The sequence below is a fragment of the Malania oleifera genome, chromosome 12 (genome assembly GCF_029873635.1).
Source record: "Malania oleifera isolate guangnan ecotype guangnan chromosome 12, ASM2987363v1, whole genome shotgun sequence".
Taxonomy (NCBI): domain Eukaryota; kingdom Viridiplantae; phylum Streptophyta; class Magnoliopsida; order Santalales; family Ximeniaceae; genus Malania; species Malania oleifera.
In genome coordinates, this window is record NC_080428.1 from 74,073,395 (window position 1) to 74,087,815 (window position 14,421).

General features: G+C 34.2%; 1 protein-coding gene across 1 annotated transcript; it reads right to left on the minus strand.

The window, feature by feature from the left end:
• Window positions 1-1,361: 1,361 nt before the first annotated feature.
• LOC131145060 (nucleobase-ascorbate transporter 6-like) lies at window positions 1,362-6,879 on the minus strand. The gene is made up of 14 exons (XM_058094109.1): window positions 5,862-6,879; window positions 5,353-5,450; window positions 5,038-5,214; window positions 4,853-4,953; window positions 4,588-4,663; window positions 4,372-4,431; window positions 4,009-4,193; window positions 3,677-3,773; window positions 3,051-3,137; window positions 2,709-2,767; window positions 2,503-2,594; window positions 2,284-2,361; window positions 2,035-2,195; window positions 1,362-1,939 (listed from the first exon to the last, which is right to left on the minus strand). The coding sequence occupies exons 1-14, from the start codon at window positions 5,980-5,982 to the stop codon at window positions 1,721-1,723; spliced, it is 1,611 nt and encodes a 536-aa protein (XP_057950092.1). The 5' UTR covers window positions 5,983-6,879; the 3' UTR covers window positions 1,362-1,720.
• Between the last annotated feature and the right edge of the window lie 7,542 nt (window positions 6,880-14,421).

The window sequence follows — 14,421 nt, forward strand, 5'->3', positions numbered from 1 at the left end:
ATACCAGACCAGACATCACCTTTGCAGTCCATCATTTGAGTCAATTTTTGGATTGTCCTCGAGTGCCACATCTTCAAGCAACAATGAGAATTTTGAGATATTTAAAGTTAGCTCCTAGAAAAGGTCTATTATTCCCAAGTTCTTCAAACATTCATATCAAAGGTTTTTCGAATTCAGATTGGGCTAGTTGTCCAGACACCCGAAGATCAATTAGTGGATATTGTGCATTCATTGGTGAATCATTGATATCTTGGAAATCAAAGAAACAACACACGATTTCAAGATCATCAGCAGAGGCAGAGTATAGATCAATGGCATTTACCGTTTGTGAGATAACATGGATTAAAGCATTACTTAATGATTTGCATCAGCCACATAGTCAACCAGTAATGTTGTTCTATGATAATAAGGCGGCAATTCACATAGCAACTAACCCAGTTTATTATGAATGCACCAAGCATATCGAAATAGATTGTCACTTAGTGCAAGAGAAAATTCAAGAAGGATCATTAACTATTCTTCATGTTAATTCTACTCATCAAATAGCAGACTTAATGACAAAGCCGCTCGGTTATAAGCCATTTGATATTCTATTGTCCAAGATGAATACGCATAATATATACACATCATCTTGAGGGGGACTATTATAGATTGATATAATATAGATTAAACATGTGGATATTTTTCATTGGTTTATAACAAAGTTAGTTAGTATTAGTTATATTCAACTCTGTATAAATACAGAGCATTCATTTGTAATTGATTGAAATTGAATAATGCAATTTACTTCTCCTCTTTAGTCTGTTTTCAATGTTGATACTCTGTTTCATTTATCTTATGGAAAAAGAGTTGTGTCCGGGTATAGTCACTTCAGTGCCCTTTCAACGCACGTTGTTTTCGCTCCCAGTCTTCGTTTCTTTTAGAACCTCTAATGCCCTTTGTCGACCCCTTATCCCGAACTTCCTATAGGCTAGCTTTTCTAAAAAAGGTTGTTTAGGGTCGGAACGAGTAAGCCTCGAGAACTCCTTGCGCCAAAGGCTAACCCGCTTTGGAAACGAGGAGAACCCCTTTCTTCTCGGAAAAACCAAAGCGGAGTAAACATTATTTTAGAACTTGCTCAATTTTTTTGTTAGCAATGCCTTGGTTAGATTTACTAGATAAAATTCTTAAAAGCCTAATGGAGTGTACCTGGAAATTTCCAAGGTTTAATTTCGTCATTCGCAAGCACAAGACATCCACAGTCAAGATGCACGGTATGATCCATTGACAATTTCAATTGTGAGTTTATCCTGCATTAAAAATAAAAAATAAACATTGAAAGAAGAATGCTTATATATAGTATAAAATTTACTAATTTAAACTTTTGAATCAAACTGATGCTCACTCATATATTGAGTCCACCCGCGACCAGTGATTTTAAAAGATGAGAGGCATATTGTTCATCTCTCTCTCTAGTCTCTCCATATATACATAGACAAGACATGCACCAGCAACATCGCTTATGCTACTATTAAATGCTTTTAACAATCTCACACATGAGGAAGAGACAGACTGCTAAAAGAACATTGTCAAAAAATCAAAAAGTTTCATTCACACTGCTGGGGTCAAACCAAAAAAAAAATTGATTGAAAAAATTAAGTGATTCCCCCAGGCAATTGGGTATCTGTGGATTACACCACTAACAAAGCGTCCAAAACCCTGAAGTGCATTCCAACCCAAATCAAACTGATGGGAAGAACTTGTTGAGATTAAAAGGCAGGGAATAAAATTCTTCACTCCTTGTATCAGTCTTGAATGACTGGAACCTGTCCCACCAGTGTGTGCCGCGATCCTTTCTAATTGTGTTGTCTTTCCGGTACAGTGTGACATCGAGGAACATTGCCAACAATCCAGCAATGAATGGCTCTGATGAGAAAGGCACGTTGATCATATCGTTGAACTGCCAATAGTAGTAGAATAAAATGGTCATAATTTTCTTAAGCTCATCAAACCAATGAAGAAAACGGTAGAGAGAGGATAGGAATGGCTGAATACCCATCTTTGACTGGTGTGGACAGGACCATAGCCCTTACTGGCTGTGTACTCATTGAAATACTGAGGTATTGATAAGCCCATGAAAACAGAGAAACCTAGTATAAACATTGTCCTGAAGCTGTTTAAATTGCAAAACTGAAGGAAGCTTAGTCCTGCAGAACCTGTATGTTTGTAATTTCAGGGAGTGAGTAATCAAAGTTGTATAATTTATGACAGCAACCCCCTGCTCAATTACTTGATGATACATACCGACATAAGCAAAGAAAAGGCAATACAAAGCTGCGACGATTGGTGCTGGAATAGAAGCAAAGACAGCTCCAAATTTCCCTGAACAGCCATGTATATATGTTTTAAAAATTATACGGACTCAATACATCATATGTGAGAAATGTTGGGGCGGGGGAGAGGAGGGTGAGCATCTAGACATTCCACATGCATAGGACAGCAACTGTGACTTCAATAACTTACCAAGTACAGAAAAGAAAATCATGAACCCAGCTGAAATCTGCACAACCCTTCGGCTGCCAACACGTGTCAATGCCAACAATCCAGCATTTTCACTGCACCAGAACCATGAAAAGTTCCCATGCCAATTTAAAAAAGATGATTCACTACATCACTGATCGACCAGTGAAACTCATGTGTATGGAATTATTAATTGCTAAGAGTCTTACACAGAAACTGATGATCCATTTCCAGTTCCAAATATCCCAGAGAACAAAATGGCAATTCCCTGATACCAGGAAAGAGGGGAAGGAGAAAAGGATAACAATTAGCAAATGGCAGAATCATGTTAAAAAAGCATAAAGAAAATTGGACTGATGTGGGTATTGGCAAGGCCATGTGATATCTCAAACGATAAATGATTGATCCACATTGAGATATACACATGGGATGCAGAATGTGTAGGATGAAAGTTAACACATGCGAAATTGATCTTTTAATCTAAGTATCCAACTCATAACTTTCACCCCTCCACATTGTGTGACCCCTTTCAGATGTGAAGGTCCTGTTACCTGCCAGCCAACACCGCGGCTGAGGATAGAAGGTGGTAAAGGAGTTGCACTTGCATATCTTGACACAGCAATGAAACCACCAGTAGACTGTTCCAAAACATGCAAAATTTTATTTTCAGAATGCCTCAAAAACAACAATGTTCATTCAAAATAAATTGCAACAAATCTTTACCAGATAACCGAAGTAAAAAAAAAAATTAAAAAATTAAAAATTAAATAAAGATATACATCTCAAATTAAGAAACAATCATAAATAAATAAAAATAAAAAATGGTTTTTGGCATGGTTATGAAGGGAGGAAAAAGAGAGAGAGAGATATCGATCTAAGCATCCGGCTGTAATCATGAGCCTAAAGATATCATCAGGTATCCTGTAAGGAAGGCAATTAGAGAAATGGACCTGCCTCAGAAGGCAATGTAAATTTATTAAGAACAACCAAAATGATCAAACAAAATTCTAGTCTCCCACTTCCATTACTAAATGGAACACAGGAAAAAAAAAAAAAAAGAGTATGAGAAAAGAGACTAAAAATTAAAATTTGACACCTAGGCACAAGTGAGGAGAATAACCTAATATCCAAGAATGCGTCCCAAGGCTCATCAGCACAAGAGTGGAAGTAAACAAACCTCTACAAGAGAAACAAATGCAGTAGCCATCATTGCAAAAGCTTCACCAGCATCAAATGTAGGAGCGCCCCATTGAAATGGATATGGAACTCTTATCCTGCAGCAACATGTGGGTACAAAAATGAGCAGAATTCAACCATATAACACCCCCACCATGATTTGTTATCCCTGACTTTGATAAGCAACCAAAATGAACTAGCCATTTACAAGTTACCGACACTCCCCTGTTATGTAAAATAAAAAGGTCGTCCTGTTTAAAAATGAATGCCCTTAATCAATGTAGTAGTTTTCACAATATTATAATTTCAACCGAAAGGAAATGACTTGCATACCAGGGAGCACCACCTATTATTCCAGCACGATCAGTTCGGCAGCTTCTTTGAGTTTGATCTGCTGCATGTCTATAGGCTCCACCCACTGTGAGTAGGTGAGCATAAATCCACACAATCACCACAGAAAATAGAACAGCAAAGCGATCAAATACATGTTTATCTGAGCCCATTACATGAGGTATATACTGCAAAAAAAAAAAAGGACAAAAAATTATTGTGCTGCCATATAAAACATCACTAGATAGGATATTAAGAATTGGCTACCTGTTTAAAAACAGCCCACATGCTGAATGAAAAACATTAGTTTGAGATTAAGAAAATAATCATAAGGACATTTTTATGTGACATATGGAAGAAAATTACTTGAGAAAAGATCACGATAATGATGATCTGTGGCAATCCAATCTCCATGCATTTTGCCAGCTAGAAATCAATCCAATCCAAAAAGTGAAAATTCAACTTTAAAAAAAAGAGGTGGGGGGGGAACTACTATACACAAACTTACAATAGCACAAGCACACATGCAGTTTCTGTGTGTGTGTGTGTGTGTGTGAGAGAGAGAGAGAGAGAGAGAGATACCAGAGGAAATCCTAACTCATATAGCCCAAAACCTGTCAGAGCAACCAAAGGAACAGCAGAAAGTGGACTCATAAACCTGAAAGAGTAAAATTGAATAAAAATTTAGCCATTATCACTTCTAAGACTTCACTATCATAAAAAAGTATCCCCCGCAAAATAACAACAATAATAACAGCATGCTTGTGGAAGTTTAGGAGCAATTCTGATGGGCACTTGTAGGACGCATAGTGGTAAACAGAAACAAATGAATGGATTTTAAATCAACCTTGCTACATTACGCCAAAGGCCACTGAACCCAAGGACAATTTGAATGGTCGAAGCTACAATAAGGGCACCCTGGATTCCTCGCATTATCCTCACAAATTTCTGCATATAAATCATAAAGCAGGAATTGGTTTTCACTTAAAGTAACATATGGATGGTTAAACGAATGAGTTCCCAACAACCGACCTCCTGAGGATCCACAATGCTGCTGTATCGTCCAGCTAAGACAATTGAAATGGTTGCCGGCATAAAGGTAAAAGATCCTCCAATCACAGCGGGTAATCGAGTCCCAAAAAGTGTTTGAAATAATGTGTTCAACCCAGCAACGAATAGTAATGTCTGAATCATTTTTGCTTTGTCCTCCTGAAAAGGAAATTAATTCTTAAAAGACGAACGAAGAGTTCATAGTTTAGGGAAGGACACATTAAAAGTTCAGAACAACTCAATGGAAGAAGCATGGTCAGCTGTTTGATTGGTATCATTTTCTTTGTCAAGCCTTACGTTGTTTCCTCCCATTTGGGGAACTAGAAGAGTGGGAATGAGAACTGTCGTGCCAAGCATCACTATGTAATGCTGAAAGCCAAGCAGGATGGCCTCAGCTGCAAAAATAAGAAGACCCACAGTTCAGGAAATTAATTCAAATCATTTAATGAGAAACTCAACAGCTTAAAACTAAACACTATAGAAAATGAAAGGTTCTATACTTTTATGCGAGTGAAGCCTATGCAATTAAGGAAAAGGAGGTGGAGTGACATCTATGTTAGTATGAAATACAACATGGGTCCAGGAAATAGTTCCAAACTGAAGACAATGAAATATCTCCTAGTTACAACTGAAAGCAGTCGTTTGAACACAGCCAAGAGAGAATCATCTTTGCCATACATAAACTACAGAGCCAGACACATTCTTGACAATAAGACAATGAACCAAACAAAAACAATAACACTAACCAACAAAAACCAAGTTATGGGAATATTAAAGAGAAAATAAATAGAGAAAGAGACGCTCACGCCAGGGGGGAGGGCTTGTAATGCAGTAAGAGACATTAGGAAGCTGATCCCTGACGAGATGTGGCACCAGCTCTTCCTGTTTCGGGGGCGGCGCGGCACCTCCACCTCCACCACCTGCCATGGTTCTCTCACTCTGCTGTGTCTCTCTTCTTTTACTCCTTCACTCTATTAAAATAAGTTCCTAACTTCCTACACAGCAATGCCCGAATCTCTAAACGGACCCGAATCCCAAATCTCTCAAAAACCACAAATCAAAATAAAAAATGGGATTTAGTTCTGAAGTCGTCTTCACTTCACCAAAACCCAGATGCCTCAATCCCCAGAAACAGGTCACGCCAGATAACCTCACAGAACTCCCGCAAACCCAGATGGGGAAAAGAAGAAGAAAACAAAAGGGCCACTCGAATGTAAACGAAAACAGGAACACAAGATAAGAACTAGGGAGAAAACGAAGAAGAAAACTTAAACGGAAAAGCAATACAGTGAAAACCCTCTAGTCTTCCCTCGAAGGAAAACGATGAAGAACTCAAGAGGCGCTTAACAATGGGGCAACAATAACATACACCCGGTAACCGACCTTCAAAATCCGAACAGACATAAAGCTAGTGTGAAGATGGCGAAAAAGGAAAAGGAAAACCCTCCCCCGAAAGCGAGAAGAACCAAAATTCCTCCCCGCGACTTGAAGGAATCTCTCTTTCTCTCTCTCTCTCAACTTCTTTAGTTATTTTTTCTCGCTTTGGATCAGACTTCTTTTCTTCTGTCGCGTATAAAGCTAAAGCAAAATGCTAAAGCACTTCCACCGCCACCTTTGCTCAAGCCCACCTTATTTATATACACAAACATTCATTCATATATATATATATGTATGATGCTCAAGATCTCTGCCCGTTTGTCTATTCCACAGTGTACAGAACAGAGCGAGGCTTTTTCTGGGTACCGCGAGAATTGAAAAAATCATTTTGCTTTCATAAATCATTAATGACGGGGGGAGAAGAAGGAAAGGACAAGGCTACGCCACCCACAACAACCCCACCCCCCCCCCCCCTCCGCCCAATAATCGCACGTTAAAAGGGCTTCCTTCAAAATGATCAAGGAAATCCTCATTTGGCAAGTAATTTAATAACGGCTAACCAGTTTCCATTTCTTCATGAGAGAAGAAATTCATAAGGAAACGTTTTTTCCTTCTCTCCTGGTTTTGTTTCGTTGCAAAATTGCATTGTCGCAGGAAGGACCCATACTGCTGTATGGGAGCGTATGACCCATCACCAGTTCATCACAGAAAATCATTTCAAAAAAAGAAAATATTATAAATTAAAATAGTTAATTCTTTATATTAAATAAATTCTAATAAATAATCTACATTAATTTACTTTTCTCATATTTTTTTTAATACTCTTTAGTTTCGTGCCTTATGACACAAAAATTCTTTTAATTATATAAGATCGGAGTTTAAACGTATTGAAATTTCAAAAATAATAATTTAAAGTTTTTTAAATTTATCACATCGCTTGTAATTTGCTATTGTAACAAGTTTTTTATAGTAATTAAATTTTTTTAGAACTCGTTGACAAAAAGAAAATTTATTTATATAAGCATGGAATTTGGACCGTTGAAATTCAAAAATTATAATACTTTAAAAGATTTCAATATTTGTCCCAATGCATGTTACTAAGAATATACTTAAATATAAAATTTTAAAAAGTTAGACGTAGTCTAATTTCTTAGAGTAAGTTTGATTCACATTAGAATCAAATAATCATAATTTATCAAAAAATAAATGATAGTAAAATTTTAAATGATTATTTCCTAAATTGGATAAAATAATACAGAGTTTCGTATGGTGATTTTTTATGTAGAATATTATTTCTTTATATAATTTGTTTAGCATTAAATTTTTATTTTTATTTTTATTTTTTTCCTTAAAAACAGACATTCAGCAAATTAAACATACCTTAATATATTATGTCACAAGTCTTACTTTAACCTTAACTCTCTAATAACTAATATTAAATTTACTAGTGTGTGCATTATCAAGTTTAATTTATTAAGTTAATTATAATAAGCACATGCCTACTCAAATATGAATATTAGCGCTAGTCAATATTTCTATAGAACTATAAGAAATTTGATTTTGAAAAAATCAAAGTGCATCATGTGATACTCTTTCATTACTTTCCTTCATTTTGATGTATGTTTACGTTTTCGCAAGTCTTCATATTTGCCGAGTGAGTATACATATTTTCTCTTTTCTTTCAAATTTAAATTCATAAATTCACCTAAATTTAACTTTTAGATCAGAAATTCATACTCCGAAATGCAACGTTCGAGTATTTGTTTGCTTTTATTAATATACTAATTAATTCTAAAATCATAGTTGTTAAATTATTTCATAATAGATAATGGTAACTTTAAATTTATGAGTCTAAGGAGTTTAGTGCAATGTAGTTATCCCTTTTCGCCTTTTGGATATGGCATTTTTTCCTACCTTTTTTTTTTTGTATTTTGCCCCTAATGGTTATTCTTTTCTCCTTTTCAATCTATTTATTAAAAGATAAGTACGATACACATAATATTTGAATATTAATTTGTAAGTACAATACAATATACATATTTATGATATATCAGTAAAATAATAATATTAATGAAAAATTATAATTTAAAACATGACAAAGAATTTTGTAAACATATTTCTTATATTTTTTTTATTCTATCTCGAGAGCTAATTGTCCAATCCAATTTAATGAATTAATTTTAAATAAATTAATAAAAATAAGTTTTTATCACGATGTCCACTAATTTAGGGCGCATGAAATTTTGAGTGGAGAATAAAAAACTAAATTGGCTAATTTAGGATAGTTTATGAACGAAGCATACATTTAATATATGTATCAACGGTTACAAATTTAATGAATTTGTTTCCTTATTAAAAAGAGACTCACAAATATGTAACTTAAATTGTGTCACATTTATAATGTACATATTTGTATATGAAAAGTTTTGGTTGATTCTTATAATTTTGTTTTATTTTTAAATTTATAATTACCAAATTTAGTATTAGGGTTTTTGACGCCAAAGCAAGCCACTTGTTCACGCATTGCACGGTAAATAACTTACTCATAAAATAATATTCAATCTAAAATTATCATATATTTTAATAAATATTTGGCTCATGAAACAATATTTAGTTCTCTGTGTTAGTATATAATTCCTTTGCAGGCGATTTCGTCCGTGAGATGCTCTCTTTTGGATGTGTAGGGCCCGACTGGTTAACCGGGCGTGTCATACCAGCGCTCTTTACGAGGCGATCGCTTATCAACCAATTAGTCGAGAATTTTATATTCGCTAGGATTTCTTATATTGTGCTTCTCCCAAAAATTTCGTAATTTAAGTATCAAGAAGTAGCAAATGATTGACAGAATTTATCGATAGTTTAGAGTGGAGAATAATATTTAAAACATATCTAACACCTATATATAGATAGTTTAGAAATTTTTTTTTTTTAAATTCATTGGCAGCCTAAACTAAACTACATAATGGAAGGTAACTAATTTCCCATCTCTGACACTTTCTCATTCCTCCCCTAATTTGAATCTAAGACCTATAATATAGAAGTCTTAAATTTTTAACTTTAAAATGCCTTTAAAAAAAAAATGAGCTCTCAAAATATTTTTTATCATGAATGAAAAGAACATCTAGGATAATTTGTGTGATTTTTGTTGCTTTTTAGGCAAATAGAGAAGGGTCAACACTTCTATAATTCTATAATTGAGGATTCCAAAATCTATTAGACAAAAAAAAAAAGATAACTGAAATCCTCTTTTTCTTTTTATGTCATTTTGCTTGTGTCTCCTCTCCTATTTTCTTAGGGATTGTTTGTGTCATCGTAAAAAATTAGAGAAACGAAAGTCAAAAACGAAAACCGAAAATTAAAAATAGAAACTAAAAACTAAAAATCAGCAACCTATTTGTTAACATTTATAAAACTAAAACAAATAAAAAACTTAATTTTAAAAAACTTATTTTCATCTTTAAATCAAAATATTATAAAGATATGATTAAAATAATGAAATTACAAATAGTACACATTAAAAAATTTACTATAATAAAAATAAAATTTATTATAATTATTTTGCTTAATTGTTCTACCTTCAAATTTTACTTTAAGATAAAATTTTATTAGACATGATAATTGAAAATAGCAAAAGTATTTTATAATTGGATTTATTATTATTTTTTAAAATTTATGTATATTTTTATTTTAATTATATTTTAATTCATACGAATATTTAAATTTATCTTAATTTAAAAGTGTATAAAATGAATAATTTAATCTAAAAAAACTATCTCTGGATATTAAAATTTCTGACAATAGCTAGGTTGTCAAAACAACTAAAAACCCTAAAATCTTATTTTCACTTTTTTTATTAAAGTAACTAAAAATCGACAATTGAAATAAACGCATTTTTATAATCTTCTTTTCCATTGTGGAAAAATAGAAACAGAAAACTAAAAATAACAATGATATCAAATTGATCCTTAATTTATTTAACAATCAATATTGAATATTCAATTACCCATGAAGGCCTTAAAAGCACATAATGAGTCCTTAGAATGACCAATCCAACATCATTATTTGCTAAAGAACAACAAAAGTTAATAGTTAAAAGTTACATATATTCATAATGAGCTCGAAATAACCGAAAAAAAAAAAAATCTCAAGAGGCAAAAGAGTGCCTTGAAACGTTAAATTAATCATTCCTCTTTTTAAAGTAATATTTGTAATCTATACATATTTTTTATGACATTGTTAGGAACCTACGAAAATGGATAGTATATATTTTTCAAACTATAATGAGCATTTAAGCAAAAAGACACCGCCCATATCTCTATAGTAAATTTTCATGTGTACCTAATACAAATTATTTCAGTAATATGTTTGATTGAATAAGATTTTTCTTTTTTGATAATTTTACTATTAAAAAATCAAAATACAAGAATAAAACTTCATTCATATAGCATAGAAAAGGAAAGTAAAAATTTTATTAATATAAAAAATTAAACAACAAATAAATCTTCCCAACAATACTTTTTATCTAAAGAAGTTACAATTTAGCTATAGCAAATGGAAGCTTCTCCCAACTTTCTTATAACTTCCATTATGGGCTAATAAAGTTTTGGCCTACGATAAAGCTTGCATTAGGCTCAATATCTCTAATCCACCAACTATATATGTCGGTCGTACCATTTTTGGTTAGCTTGATACTATCCTATTATTTGGTCACATAAAACAAATTGACCTTCATAAAGAGATGCACAACAATACCATAACCTAACGGTGGATGATGAAATTCTCCTATAGCCCATGAAAAATATATTAAACTTCTTGATCTCACCATTAAACAACTATACAAACTTGTTTCTACTTTCCTGTAATTTTGTTATCAATCTAATGTCCATGACACTAGTAAGATCAACTAGACAAACTTCTTCAAGTCATTGTAAGGTAAAGACTTGCCCTAAGGATTTTCTTGCTTTGATCTCTTTCTGAACTTCACTAGTACTCCAACTCAATCACTGCGTGCAAGGTATGGTTTGTTCAACTTCAATCGACAAAATAAAAGTAAACTTTTTTTCAAGGGCATAGCCATTAAATAATAGAAAATTATATATGAAATCTAAGAAGATGGTTATAGTTATTAAGGAACACAAGGATCATTGACAAGATGGGAGATGGAGAAGGAGGAAGACTTTTAAATTCAAGCACAAACGGAGGAGAAGAGATGATCAAGATAAAGAAATGAATGAGTAAGAACTATTTGGACGTATGCCTAGTTTGGATAAATTATGTTATGTTGAGAATTTCACTTGTGAGTTTATCCCATATTGAAAAATTTGAGTGGATGATGGGTGTTTATATACATGGTTGGGCGTAAGACCCAATGGGTTTAAACTTTAGGTTCAAGTTGGTGCTCACACATGTGTATCACACACACCTATGGACTCCTCCGATGTAATAAGTGGTATCAGGGCCAATGATTTGTAATTCTGGGTGAGCGACATCGTAAAAGTCAAGACATGAAGCTAATTCTCCTTACGTACTAATAGTTTAAGGACCAAGTGTGTGACCGAGGCCAATAAGGTGTTGGGTTATTGTTGACCTTATAGGTCACGCCCGGTTTTGATAATGGCAAATACTCATTGTATCTAATAGGTGTTTGAAGTCTTGTGTAGGAACTGAAATTGTTAAGATCAAAATGTGCACAAAACAAGCAAAGCTTGAAGACCAATTTCTATTCAGCATTGTAATATATTTCATTTAATTGGTCTGTAGTAGTAATTAGGTCATTTGGTTTGTAATAAGCTCACACGCATCACATGCATGGTTTATTTTGTAAGCTCAAACAAACCGTGAGTAAGAAATGACCTTAGAAAGACCTTAGGGTTTACCCTTCGGTCGACTGAAGGTCAACTGACATCGTACTTTTTCGGTGTCTTAATTTTGGACCCCAAGTGACCCTAGGACACACACATTTTCACACATACTTGTTAGGCACTTGAATAGGGCTTGTATGCTTCAAGACAGGACCAAAATGCACACTTGGTGCACTTTTGGTCGACCAGCCAAGTCAGTTCATTTTGACCTGATCGACTGAAACCTCCCTGGGTCAACTGATTGACCAAGGTCCTGGTCGACCGAACCAGAATAGTTCAAAAAGCCCTAGTCGATCGAAACCCTCTCTGGTTAACATTTTGACCGCCTGGTCAACCAAGGGTCCTCGAGAGAAATCCCAACGATCTAGTCGACCGAACCAACCAGTTCAAAATGGTCTGGTCGACTGAATCTCGAAAAATTGAGAAATCGCCTTCTCCTGCTCGATCGAGCCCTCAGTTCAAAAGTCCCCTGGTCGACTGAACCATATGAGACTTGGTCGACCGAACCTATTCTGGTCAACCGGACCTCTCGGGTTGTCCTGATTTTTATCGCAATTAAATATTTTTTAAATAGGGTTAAAATGCTTTAAAAATTATTAAACTTCCCTAATAATACCCAATAAGTCCCCAACAATCATATTTTCTCTCATGCCTATATATATGAGATCATTTGTGAAAATGAAACAATTGATTAGCTACCTTGATTATAGGAGAATTCTCTGAAAACCCAAAAGCCTATACTACTCATTTTTAGCCTCATTCACTTATGCTTACCTTCTATTAGTGCCTACATCATTTGTAAGTGGATTGAGTGTTTGTTTGGAAAGGTTTGCTCTCCTTGTTCTATTTAATTGACACGATTTTATTTGAGATCAAAACCTAAGGATTCTTAGGGGACTTTGTTGATAAGTCTATCCTAAGAAGACTTTGATAGATCTTCTAAGCTTGCACCTTCATTGCAAAATCTTGAGAAGATTGTATTTGTTTTTGGTTGCAAAATATTATCAAAATACCTTCAAATATCTAGTGTGCCTTATCTTGAAAAACATTTGAAGAGATATTTGTTTGTGTGATGAAATCTTTGTTGCAATATTCATCAACTCACATATCCTTTGCTAAATACAAAGTTTGAATGTCTTTTGCAAACCGAACATATATATATTACTGGAGCATCATATGATTGAGAAAACCCGCTCATTGAAATATACATATATATATATATATATATATATATATATATTGTCTTGCTAGTATCTTTGTGTGAACTATTAGTTTGAACAGATCTTGTGATACAAAGATTGCTTGTTTGGCACTGTCATGCACTAATCACTTCGATAGTAAATCTATTTGAGAGTAGACATCTTAATACCACATTGAGCTTACTTATTATATCATTTGTGGTGTATGTTATTGCGCGCATTTGAGTACATATCTGTTTTACACGAAAGCACAATCAATGTACCATTTGATTATAATACACATCTGTTGTATTTTCAAGCATGGGCCTGAAGAGGGAGACTAGCCCTGGAATAGTCCCGGATTGGCTTAGACCCGGTTAGGAAAGTTAGGTGCATCGTCCTGTTAAGGCGTGTAGGTTGAGGTCAGCCCCGCTAATTGACCAGTTTAAGGTTGGGGTCAACCTTGTGTTAATTTGACCTAGTTGTAAACGGTACCGCTTCACCCTTAAGTGAGCCATTAGTGGAATCCTCTAACTTGCGAGCTAGAGGCGGGGACGTAGGCACAGTTGGTCGAACCCCGATAACATATCATTTGCCTTATTTATATTTCTGTACTTTATATTTACCGCACATGTATGTTATGGTGTGAATGATGCGTTTGATTTAATTTTCACATCATTTTTATCTACGCATTTGGAATTGCTTAGAAAGACCCTAAGTTTGTGTAATACTGATTGTAGGATTAGTTGAACCTAGGAAGAAAGTTTTAAATTCCAATTCACCCCCCCCCTCTTGGGAATACACCTTTTCTAACAATTATTTCCTTCCATGTGGAGGAAAGCCCAAAGTCCAACCCTTTAGTGTCATAACCTAAAGGAAGTTATAAAAAGAGAGGGAAGAGGAGAGGAGTTGTCACTTCTCAAAAGAAAGAGAGAAAAACGTGATTTTTC